Source organism: Hibiscus syriacus, unplaced genomic scaffold (assembly GCF_006381635.1).
Source record: "Hibiscus syriacus cultivar Baekdansim isolate YM2019G1 unplaced genomic scaffold, ASM638163v2 tig00110348_pilon, whole genome shotgun sequence".
NCBI lineage: Eukaryota > Viridiplantae > Streptophyta > Magnoliopsida > Malvales > Malvaceae > Hibiscus > Hibiscus syriacus.
The window spans coordinates 2236252-2249893 of NW_024062699.1; the positions used below are offsets into that span (position 1 = coordinate 2236252).

Sequence of the window (13642 nt, forward strand, 5' to 3'; positions counted from 1 at the left end):
TCAATCCTTGTAGTTTCGCCTGTAATAGTTCTCCGTTCTCTAAAATCAAACATCACCGTTGAGGGGAAACTCATAGGGAAAAAAAGCATAATGATGAAAAAATTCTTAATATTTGATTAAATAATCACTTTAGTTTCTATTTTTTAAAATATTTCGGCTATTTCATGACAAAAAATCCCTTAGTGGATAAAAAATATTAGCCAACAAACTATCGATTCCCAAATAGAGGATTTTTATCCTAAAATGAAAATTTGGGACAAAATGTTCTTAAAAATGGGTAAATTATGAATTTAGTCACTCAATTATCACATTGATTTTGTTTTGGTCACGTAACTATTTTTTTCAAAAACATACCTAACGTTATTTTTAGTTCCATTTTGGTAACCCACAGTTAAAAATTAACGGTGATGTTGACGTGTCATCATAAGTTATGTCATGCATTATTGAAAAAATAAAAATTATCACATTACCAGTCTATTTGTTTTTTAACGAAGAGCGATCAAAACGTAACATTAAATATGATTTTGGAGGAAAAGAATAGTTGGGTGACCAAAGAACTAAAGTGATAATTAGATTACTAAATATGTAGTTTACCCAAAAAAGAATAAATGCTATTTCAAACATTAGGATCATTTTTTCTTAGAATAAAACAATCAGAATTCTGAATTCAGAATCCTACATCTTAACAATCAGAATTCAGAATTCAGAATCCTACATCTTAACAATGAGAATTCATTTTAAATATGATTTTGCAAGGAAAAGGATGCTATTTGTATTTAATTAAATATTAAGAAAATTTTTAGCATTACACCTTGAGAAAATTGACCATCTTAACAATCAGAATTCAGAATCCTACATCTTTTTCATTCTTGGCTTTGTTCTCCTCTGATTTCTTCAAGTATCCTGTCACATTAAGCTCTTCTCACATTCCCAAAACAAAGAAAAAGACTACTTTACAAAGAAGAACATGAAATGAGTACGATAGTTTTTACCAGTTCGGTTCTGGAATCACTGAGTTGGGGAGCAGAAGCCACGGCGGATAAAATGAGGCCTCTCCTTGCGATTCCGATGTCACCACCACCACCGCTTGAGGCGGATGCTGTAATTGTATTGGTCGGTTTTGGTTTAGAAGCGGCGGATGGCGATTTCCCTTGTTTCCTATGAACCGCATGCACGTTTGAAGAAGCGAATTGGTTGACTGTTACAGTCAGTGCCATTAAAACAATTTGAGCTATTGAACCCATTGTTGAACTTGAAGTTTACACCATTTTTTCTTCTTTGTTCTCTCCCGGGAAGAAGGCAGCCACAGGTTTTGTTTTTCAGTATGCAGATAAAAGGATGAGGCTCTGTATGTCTACAATTTTACATATTTCTCCTTGTTAAGACACTCTGGGACAAAATAAAAATGATGAAACACCATGACACTAAATTTGGATCAATCTGCCCTTCATTATCTTAGCTAAATTGTTAAGATTGTTCTTGGCCATTGCTTGCATTTACTGCCCAATGCTATCAGGTTGTTACATAGTGCACGCAATACCCTGTTGATGCCCCAATTTGCATAAGCTAGTGCCAAGGTCTTCACTTGTCTTTCATTTGTAGTGAACGCTAACCTATGATTTATCATGTTCGAGCACCATAAATATTAAGAGTATGAACATATATTATCTTGTATTTACCCTAAATTAATAAAAAAAAACTTTTAAATAATATCAAATGAATTAATATTCAATCAATTTTGTTGTTATTATTATTTGTTGATGGGAACAAAAAAATTTCGTCGATTCTAAGCGATTCATCCCTTTTAGTTTGTATAAAGAGTTGTGGCCAATAAGAAGACAATTGTTAATCGATGTTTGGAGAGAGGAGAGGGCAAATTATAATAAAGAAAAAAGAGGATCGATTAGTTATGGACAATTCACTTTGAGAAGAAAGAAAGAGAAGGATGACTGTTTTATTGTAAAGGAGTCAGACCTTGTTCCAATTGTGTTTAGTAGTATTTATAGTAGTTTTTAGTGCCCATGTTAGTCATAAGGTCAACATGAGTATTAATAGATTGTTGGGTTAGGTAGATTTGATAATATAGCTGAATATATATTAATATAATATTAAAAATATAATATTATTAAAATTATATTATATATTTTTAATAATAAATATTTTCATTAAAATTATACTAAAGTAATATATTAATATTCAATAAATAAAATAATATTATTTTGAGTGTTTATAATTTGAAGTAAAAAGTTAATAAAATGATTTACGAAAAATCAGATGATGAAATATTTTACAGAAAATACAAAGGAACTAGGAATATCAATTACATTGAATAAAAATAATTATAATTATCAGATACTGAAAAACATAGGAAAGATATTTTAAAACTATAAAATACAGAAAAAAAATCTGAAAAATATTTTTCACCTATCAAATACATGCATAAAATCTATGCATATAAAATTCAGAAATTAAATTATTAAAACATATAAAATAATATTTTCAGTAGTATCTTCTATAGCACATATTACAGTACTGGTTTAACTTAAAACAACCACAAAATTTCCTCCAACATGAAAGAATAATCAAACCGTGTATATTAACTATGTGTCTGAAACAACATGACACAGATGAAATCCAAAATTTATGAGAAAGAGAGGCTATGGCTCAAGGATTGGTCTTCTGGGTGTAGATGTAATCCACGTGAGCTGCAAGTGTTCTTCTCATCAAACACTCTTCTTCTTCTTCTTCTTTAATTCCTCCACATATATCATCAGCTTCAACCCTCTCTGTTTCAGTATCCTGAAATATTATTTGACAAACAATTCATCAGAAAATTAAAAACATGATTCTTTCCCTTTCATTTAATGATCTCTATGAACCGAATCAAAATGGAAAAAAGTGGTTTGTTTGAAGCAGATCTTTTTTAATCATACCAAACGTACATATTCAAAATCTTTCTTAATCATTAATAATATTTACACTTTATGTACACAACTGTTAAAAATTTAAACTTCAAAAAAAATATTTCTTTCACCAGCCTAGGTCATCCAATAGATTATTTAAAGAAGATTTGCATAAAAAAACTGAGTTTTTTTTTTTTTGCGTATGGTCGTTGAAAAGAAGTTAAACATGTATACCGGATTTAAAGTTCTGATTGGGGCATTCGGATGCTGAACTTGAGCTGCGGTGGGCTCCGGCCGAACGCCTGCGGCGGGAGATAAGGTGAAGAAGAGGAGGAGGAAGACGATCAAGCAAAAGGAGCTGACCTTAGAATTCATGTTTTGTTTTGTTTCTTTTTTTTCTCAGAAGAATTATGGCGGGAAGGACTGTTCAGGGTGGGTTAATTTATAGACACGGTTAATATTCAATTCAAGGGCAAAACTGTAACTCCTTCAGATCGATGCGGGTAACCCGATCTGATTTGAAGTGCCACATTAGAGCCACTGGAGAGACCCACTGTAAAAATAGCCAAAAATTTAAAACTTTTCTTAAAACATGTAATGTATAAAATCATTTATTAGTATTCAGAAATAAAACAGATTTTCAGACTCGTATATAAAACAAAATACAATTACATGCCCCCTAATCACATGTATCATACTCTGAAAACAACGCCGGAAGAACTCCCTTACTGATGTCGATAGCTGCACTGGTACAATTCTTTTAACCTGCAATGTTGAGTAATAGAGTGAGCTTCGGAAAGCTCAGTAATACAGAACTACCAGATGATGCTACATGACATGTAGATAAATGGAAAGCCATATAATTTCCTTATTGAATTATACGTATACCAGTTTGCGGAATAATTTGGGGTTCCCTTAGAAGTTCATCGAGTAGAAGCCATGAATCTCAGTTCATAAGAAACCTTTCAAAGTATGACATTTTCAGAGATCGAATAGGATGTCTAGTGTGTTCCAACAGTATAATAAAATCATAATAGGTACACTTATCAAATGATAGTTCAGTAAATCTCATAAAATAATGAAATTTAACTTTTGAAACTTGTAGTTTAAACCATTCTCTTGTACACCATCCGCAGTTCCTAGAATTGCGTCCACAGGGCTTACCTTAAGCACACAGCAAAAAGGAAGCCAACCTAAGGATAAGCTTTGGGTCCTGTATCCTTAAGTCCGTAAGTCCATAGGGCTTACCTTAAGCACACAGCAAAAGGGAGCCAACCTAATGGAATATCTTAGGGCCCGTGAGCCTACCCAAGAGTCACATTAGGTCTGTCAAAGTTTTCCAGCTTGATCAGAGTTGTACTTTATAAATCCGTATCAAAAATACAATTGCATCGTGACATAAATTCCATAAATCCATATACATGGTAATCAAATATCAGTTCAAACCAAAAATCAGATAGTCGTCTTAATCCATAAAACATCACAATAAATTGGTGCATCAATAAAACAGGAGCCATAGAATTCAGTGTACCACATTTTAAAACAAATAAAATAGTTCAGTAATAAATAGGGAACACACTAGAGAATCCAAGTATATTCAGAGGTCATTGTAGTTATCATTATGGATAACATGAAACTTATGAAATTTGGTCGAATTCCAGGAACAATGTCTTATTGAGGAGAATCGATTACTAACCGATCTAGCCAGACATTTAAGGTTGATACTTTAGAATCCCACTATATTTTCGTGTGCATTAGGAAAACGTTCAGGAACCTTTATACATAATAATTCTAAATTCAGATTTACTGCGAGTGATTCCATTACCCAAACAATCAGGGGTATTCAGGAATATACTTTGAATTCATAGGATTTCAGCCCAATTGAACCAAATGAGGTATTCAGAATCTTTTCCTTCTGCATTACTTGCTTTTTCAAACATGACCGAAGTGATTTTAGATGAAATATAGAATCGAAGATTCAAGTCATTTACAATCTACGACTATCGATCATATTATCAAACAACTCGAGTTACACAACTCCCAAACTGATGCATGTCAACAAGTCAATTCATTATCCTTCCAGTGTATTCACTCTTTAATACCATAATGCATATCCATAGATCATCCCCATAATCATCACTGAATAAATCTTCCAACGGTCTTTATTTCATTTCCACGTTTCAACAATAACAGGAAATACGAATGTACTTGATCCATGGCTCATAACCCATAAGGACAATTCATCATGTAAGTTCAACAGTGTTTCCAAACTCATCCAATCACCTATTTAATCCTCAGTCATTGATGTTACTTAGTTCGTTTAGTAAGCAAGTCTATCCCGATTACTTTAAAGTTTTCCAGAATAATTCAGACGTTTCTGAATTTCAAATACACGTTGTACTTCATTTCAGTTCAATTTAGTCTTATAATAAAGTCATTCTGATATTCGTGGTTGATTTACCTCACGAATAACCATTTCTTACTATCGAATATGCTCTAGCGTTGAGCTGAGCTGAGTACTTCTATAATTATCATCAATCCAAACTTGAGGAGACGAACTAACATTCAAGTGTTACCTATGCCATTCAAGTACTGATATAGCACTAGCATTGGTTGTCCGGCTTAAGTTGCGTTCCTTAACTTTTAAGAACAATACAACATCCATGCTTATTTGAATTTCTTAATTAATTCAAGACATTTACTTAGTCTAGGTCATAAGGGCATTTTATTCATTTTGATGCCCAACATTTTTCTATTCATTTCAAAGCTTGAGGATATTCATTCAATCCTGGGCTTGATGATATTCTTGAGTCATTTCCATTACAGGGGTATTTCAGTCATTTTACAAATCCAGTGTATTTCAATCATTTCCTTCCGTCCAATCTTATTATTAAATTCAAACTAATCATTTACTTCAGTCCTTTCAAACAATTCTAACAAAAGAGCACCATCTATAAAATATTCTTTTATGTACTTATTCAATTCAGTGATTTCTAGGTTGAATGCCTTCTCTGATGTTACTAACGAATTATCAGTAATTTATCCATTAAATACGAGTTCCCAGGTTACTCTCTAATTCATAGTCATCTCGTACTATTTTTACCTCTCAAGGGCATTTTTGTAATTTTGTAACTAGATAATTCTGGTGTTAAACTCTTAACAATGATAATATAATTTGAAGATCCTATGGTAAATTTCTTTCCTGAACAATAACTGAACTTGAAATGATTCCTTATCAAACTTCTAGTGTCATGTACAAGTCATCTTAGCTTAGAAATCGTTTATCCATATTTTCCAAGCAAAACTAGCATTTTTCATGCACATCAGTAGTTTCATCAAATCAATAAGTCTTATCAGAGTTATAAATCAACTTCCAGGGACAATTCTTGTCATTTTACAACATAAGGGTATTTTCGTAATTTTACCCTACCAAAGTATTCTCATAATTTCTCATCTAAGTACCTTTAACATTTAACCTTTGATGAAATAAATTATAAATACATAATCAGTGCTGATTACTTTATCACTAATCACAGCTCTTGTAATTTAATTCTAACAATCCCTCAATTTCATATATAAATCATCCTAGCCGTATTCAATTACCGAATTTTTACCGCATTCATATCGAGTGTATGAATTAATTAAATACCCACATGAGACCAAACAAATTCAATCATGCATTTATCAATACCAACATGTTCCACAAAGCATGAAAAGGTAGTAATGTATTACCTCTTTTTTTCCGTGTCATACTGGTCGACCATTTAAATTCCATTCGAACGCCCTCAATCTTTAATTCAACTTCTAGTATTTTCCTCACGATCCAGGCCATGAAAACTACTAACTCGTATCCAAATAATTTTCCTTGCCATAAAGATAGCTTATTAGAATTTAAATAATAATTTGGAAACCCAATTTGTATAATAGAATACTTGTGGGCTACTTTAATAATTAATCACTAAAGTTTGAGACTAAACCGAAATAATTTACACTATTGGGCCATAAACAAAAAAAAACTAATGAAAACTAGGAGACAAGGCTAAGTTCTTACCAAACCTGGAAGACTCATGACACGATTTTTCCCTTTATTCTCATAGACACCACCCACGTGATTTTTCATGTTGGAATTACAACCCCATTTTCCTTTGTCTGTGCAGTTTCTTCACTTGCTGAAACTCCATTAATTAGAACCAAGATAACTTGTGGGCGATTTGATAAATGTGCATTCATAACTTCACACGGGTAAATAAACGGTTATTGAAACACTTATCTCTTTCATCAAGAATCATACGTAAAGTTTGAGCTTGCTCAGAGAAGGTTTCAAGCTCCTTTTCCTCCTCAACGGTCCATTGGAAACTCCCTCGTGCTATATGAGTTAAAGCAAAATTTAACGCTAGCTCAAGCTTTGCGGCCGAAGCCATGGCCGTTGTGCACGTTATCTAACTAGTCATTGATATGGGGCTCACGTGCGTCTGACTGCTAGTGTCTATGCAGCTCAATTGTGTGTTTGTAGTTGTATTCCAGAATCGAATACATCGATCAACTATACCACCCCAGATGAAAGAAGGCCATGGAGATGGGGAGACCAAGCAATTACTTTTACAGCAAGCAGTATAATTATAATATTTCAGAACAGGATGAGTGGAATGTTGGTTCCAAACGAAAAGTTTGTTGCCATTTCCACCCGATGCCAGTTCACGGTTATCATAAGACCACTTCAGTCCATAAATCTCTGACTTGTCCAGAGAGTTTACTCGCAAAATCATCCTGAGCACGTACATCTCTTTGAAGAATGCTCTTATCAATACTACCAGAAGATAACAGAGAAGAGGTCCATGCTAAGGCCCCAACGCGTAATCGATGCCCCTCCATTGTTCTCGCCCACTGGCAGCAAGATGCATCCCAAATCTGAACTTTGTCGTTGCTAGTCCCAACCGCAAGATGAGTTCCACGTTGAGCCCAACCTATTTGTACGCAAGGAATAATACCATGGCGGTGGTGTCGTAATCCCAATCATAGGAAATATCTGTTCACTCGCCATTATAATCCCTATAACTCCAAACTGGAAAACTAGAACCACTTTGGAAAGCAACCGCTTAGACAAAGGTGGTGGATAGTTTTCAAGGATTACATCAATTCTAGGAAACTGGGTATCTAGCATCTTCTTCATTGTCACGGCAGTTCCCCTGAAATTTTCATCGATTACTTCTTTTAATTCATCCAACAACAATATAGATTTTGTAACCACCCATATTACTTGCATATGTGCGGAAGAGATGGCGATTGAGAGAAACATAATTGAACTGGGTGAGAACGTAGATTTTTGGATATGTTACTGTTAAAGCAATTACTAACAGGAATATCAATTAGCCTATAATTGGCTCCTAATGGAACAACCGTCTTAGCTCTCTTCTTTGTTAGTGGGTAAAGCCTTGTCCCTGCTCCGCCTCCCAAAATAACCCCCAAAACACTTCGACTAGAGTCAGAGCCGAGACATGTCTGCGAGTTCTAGGAATCAGAAACAGCTTTCGGGGAAACAATCAATGGTGTTCGTTTCAATTGACGGGAAAAATAACCATTTTGGAAATGAGCTTGTCACCAGAAAGAGCAGAAACGGAGAACGATAAGCTACTAGGAGCTGGAGATAAACTGCTCGAAGATGAAATGGAAGAAACACTTTCCAGAAGGAAGATCTGAAATTGATGGAAAGTCGAAATGGAACTACCTTGTTCAGTTGTTCTGGTAAGATTACGAGCAGGAAGTTGGGGACTTTGAGCTTGAAGATAAGACTTTGAGATAAGCTTCAGAAACAGTAAAGAGTTAGAGATATGTTTCCTATCAATACTAAAAAAACAAATCTCATCAATTTGTGGTTCCACATTTTGAATAAAATAATAAAATTTAAATTAATCAAAGATTGAACTTTAAACCAAAAGAAAAGCAAGAATTATACTTAGAGTCATCAACCTTCTCAAAATTCTTTGTTAACCCAAAATTTTAATTAGATCACTTCTATAAATATCATATGAAATTTATACTCATAGATTGGAGTGTTACAAAAACCCAAGAGTGAAGGGTAAGTGGGTCATATAATACTTTTCAATATTATTGAAGATCAAATAAAAATCAAAGAAATTAATAATTATTTGATCTTATGCATGTAAACGAACCGAACGAACACGAACGAGGTATGTTTATGTTCGTTCGTTTAACTTTAACCGAACAAATGAACAAACACGAACATAAACGAACAAAAAATTTCTTGTTCATGTTTGTACGTTAAGCAATGTAGCTTGTTCGTGTTCGTTCATGTTCGTTCATTTAAATGATAAACGAATACAAATGAACGAACATAAACGAATGGATGTAAACGAACATAAATGGACACAATAAACGAACATTAACGAACACAAACGAACGAACGTAAACGAACACAATAAATGAACATAAACCAAAACGGTGGACCTTACCCCTTCTTAATTACTTCATTTTATGGATCCTTGAAAATTTTGGCAAAACTTGTTCTAGAAAGTTGATTTTTCTTTTCATTAAATTATAGACAGAGATAGCTTAAGAATTTTAAATATTCATTATTATTGAAAAACAGGAAAAAATCATTTCTCAATTCATAAAAGCAATGAAATCCTATTTCTTTAACCATTTCAGCCTTTATAAATAAAAAAATTAAATATTTAATTATATTCGAACTTATATTAGATTTTATATTAGAGAATAGCTGATAAGTTTTAAGAAAATAATAAATCAATAAAATTTTAAGGAGAAAAAAATAAATGATCTATATATTGTACTAACGATAATATAAGACGATTAATAGACTTTGCTTTTGGGTTTGTCAACGCCTAGTTATTATTACACATGTGAAGTGTAGAAATCATAATTATTAAAGACTAAAGCAATGGTAGGGGTTTGAGAATAAGAGTTGACTATTCTAAATTAATAAGCAATCCTTAATTAATCCTTGATTTATATTTTAAGTTTAGCCTTACTTATATTACCATCAGCCAGTGCTTTTTGGATGAATTTGTTTAATGGACTATTAAAAAGGAGACCAACTTAAATGCAGCAAGAAATGAATAAATATTTAGTAATTTTGAAGAAGATTGAATTAAAATAAAAGAAAAAAATCATTTAGCAATTTGGTTAAAGGGAGTATTATTATTTTTAAAGGTCATAGATTCAAATAATTGTATTTATAGTGTTTATGTATGTGGTTAATGACTATAAAAAATAAATGATATCCAAAATAATTACTTAATAATCATACAATTAAAAAATAAAAGAAAAAATAAGCTTAATAAGAAGGTACGAATAATATTCAGTAATTTTGGGGAACTGACATAATGAGGAGCATCGCATTAAGGGAACCAACTTATAATGCAAAATTATGAGTTTATATGGCATGCTCACAAGGCATCCAAAATGATAACATGCTTGTCTTTGGCAGGATAAAACTGCTAAATAATAATGAAAAATTAAATTCTGCCTTAAAGACCCAACTCTAGTCTTCCAAAAGCCAAGCAACGCTGTATCTAGTAAATTTTACCCGTACTCGATTTTCTGAATTGATTTACCTGATTCAAGACTCCATATAAATTTGAATAGGATGACCTGAAATTGATCCAAAAATTGAAATAACTTGAATCGAATCGAATCGTTTTAGTTGAACAGAATGCAACTCGAATCGAAAAAATTCCAAAGTGAAATCAATCCAAACCGAAAATAACTTGTAGACAACTATTTTCATCCGGAAATTTATTTCGAATTGTATACAATATTTTTATTATATATATATTATATCCTATATATTTTTTTTAAATATGTAATTATATATATATGTATGTATGTATAGTATACATATTAGTATAATATATATATATATATTATAATATATAGTATATATAATTTATCATATTATAATAGATATTATATTATAGTAGAATATAATTGTCAACACACATTTTTCGTCCTACTAGGATTCAAACTCCTAAAATATGATAGAATTTTAGGATTCAAACTCCTAAAAATATGATAAAATTTTGCTAGGATTCAAACTCCTAAAAATAGGATAGAGTTCTACTATTATTTAAATTCCTAAAGATAGGATCCACAAGCACTATAAATAGCCATTGTAACTCACCATTTGAAGACACGATTTACACACAAAACACAGAGGAAAGCACGGAAAATACAAAGGCAAAGTTGTTGTAAACGATTCGAAAAGGAAATAAAAGGTAGCATCTTTTTTTACATTGGTTCGTTCATTTCTCGCATGTGCACGTTATTTTTCTTGAGATTTGGTTCGAATAACCCAAAACGTGGGTTGCGCCGATGACTAAAAAAGGGTGGAATTTCGAAGTTTCGAACCTAGATCTACCCCGAGGCGTGTTCATTTTTTTAAAATATTTAATTCTCCCCCCTAAATCATTTTTTCCTACTTTATTATTCTTGTTATATATGCATATTACTTTCTATTAATTTTATTATATATATATGTTTTTTTATTAGTGTTATTATATATATATATATATATATATATATATATATATATATATTTCCTATTTTGCATGTATATACGTATATTACTTTTGATTTTCTTTTTTTATTATTATTTTTTACTTATATATATGCTTTTACTTTTTTATATATTTTACTCATTTATTTATCTATTTTTATATTTATCCTATATTTTATGTTTTTATATTCTTTTACTTGTTTTATTTATTTATTTGCATTATCATTTTATTTTTATTTAGTTGTTTGCTGTGCATATATTAGTGTTATTGTTTTTTATTTTATATATTCTATTCATTTTATATTTACTTTATTTCTTACTTAATCTCCTTATTTTATTTGTTTTACTTTATTTATCATTTATTCATCTCTTCTAACCCATATTTTGACTTTTAAAGGGTATATTTGTAAATCCGTCAAAGGTAAGTAATTTTGGATCATTATTTTATCTTTTAATTTAACTTGTTATTTTTCTTAATTAAGACAACTGGAAATTACGTAGTACCGAAAAGGCGGTTCAAGGGTGCTAATCCTTCCTTGACCGTAACCGACTCCCGAGCCCGACATATTTCTGGTAAGACGCAGATCAGGTAAGAAATAGGGTATCTGATCAACCCATTTATCTTTAAATAAATGATCGGTGGCGACTCCAATCCACATTTTTCAAGTCGAAGCCCAATTCCGGGACCCAACCGAATGACGGTTGCGACAGCTTGGCGACTCCGCTGGGGACACAGGTAAGTGAGTCAGGCTAAGGTAATTTCCAGTTGTCTTTTTAACGAAAAGGGTAAGTTTAAATTTTAAGGTAATATTCCGATCCTTTTTACTTACTTTTGATTATATTTTCGAGTAAATAGTTGGACTAATCGTTTTCTCATGATTTCAGCCTTCAAAGTTTTTTTTTTCATCTAAGGCTCTATACCCGAGCTCCAATTCCTTTTAAGTGGGGGTGAAAGCGACGCCTTCGTGTGAATTTATTCACCGTGTGGGCCTAGCAAGTAGCCTTCGGGATACATATACCTTATGCCTTCGTGTGAATTTATTCTCCGTGTGGGCATAAGAGAATGTTTCCTCTCGAGTTTAACTTAGTCCATACAAGCCTGTGATGGGTTTAGGACTAAGGGTCTGGTAAGCCAAAGGGGGCACCAACAAGAAGAACTCGGGTACCGTTTTTTTAGAACCTAAACCGGGAGATGATGGAGAATTAGAGCCCACCCCAAAACCTCATTTCAAACCTTAGGATGCCAGAATTATTTCCTGCTTTACTTTCTGTTCAAAGCATGCGAACTAGAAAAATATGCGGTTAGGATTTGTGTGAAATTAGCATGCGGGATAGAGATCATGTCCGGGTAGGAATTAAAGCATGCGGGGTAGATATCATGTGGGGTAGGATTTTTCGTTTTTATTATTGTTTTGATTTATCTCACTAACTCTATTTTACTTTTGTTCTCTTTTATTTTGTTTTCATTATTTACATCATTTAAAAGAGGTGTTGATCCACCAAAAACTTGTTTGTTAAAATATGAATAATCTGCATTAATGGACAAAGGGGTTGTAATACAAGAGATAAGAACGCAGGGGTCCGGCTATGGTCCGAAAAGGGCTCAGAAAGAAAATGAGGACAATTTGCAAGACAACTATGTGTCACATTCATGGTGCCCACAATCAAGTACATCAAAAGTTAACTTTTCAAAAATGGGTTGACAAAGGTGGCAGGGGCAAGACGAGAAAAAGGTTACTGACCTCGAGAGTCCATTCAAAGACAACAAGAACAAGATGGCAAGTCACTGTCGACAAATTCAAGAAACAAGCAAATGAACTTCGAATAATCCCTTTGATGGAGGGTTTCAATGGAATTTCCGATTCAGCAAAGGATGAAAGGCAGAGATGAAGTCATTCGACACTTTTTGGGAACCAATACAAAAAAACTCAACATTTTCACGGTTCATCCAGAGAGGACGGAGCGGTTCGACAGGTTATTCAACCGGTAAAAGACGAAGGTAAATGACTAGTCAACCGGTTCCGGGCCTAGAGGATTTAGTCCGGATGTACCTTTAAATATGTTTATTGTCTCTTAAAAGATAAAACACTTTTGTCCCAATAAAGGTTATTTACAATAACATACATGTTTTTGGATCAATGCCTCGAACATTTCATGCATTTTTGCATTTTGCGTATACATTTCATTTTTTAAGTATTTTCATAAA

The 13642-nt window shown here is 32.6% G+C and overlaps 2 protein-coding genes across 2 annotated transcripts in view; both read right to left on the minus strand.

The window, feature by feature from the left end:
- LOC120120930 overlaps positions 1-13642 on the minus strand; it is a 27182-nt gene continuing 13540 nt past the window's right edge. The window contains exons 3-5 of the mRNA XM_039140418.1: positions 993-1251; positions 857-916; positions 1-39 (exon numbers count right to left, since the gene is read on the minus strand). Coding sequence (XP_038996349.1) covers positions 1-39; positions 857-916; positions 993-1244 — 351 coding nt within the window. The 5' untranslated portion in view covers positions 1245-1251. The remainder of the gene's footprint in view (positions 40-856; positions 917-992; positions 1252-13642) is intronic.
- LOC120120819 (phytosulfokines-like) lies at positions 2487-3450 on the minus strand. The gene is made up of 2 exons (XM_039140357.1): positions 3138-3450; positions 2487-2799 (listed from the first exon to the last, which is right to left on the minus strand). Exons 1-2 carry the CDS (start codon positions 3276-3278, stop codon positions 2665-2667), a joined length of 276 nt encoding a protein of 91 aa, XP_038996288.1. The 5' UTR covers positions 3279-3450; the 3' UTR covers positions 2487-2664.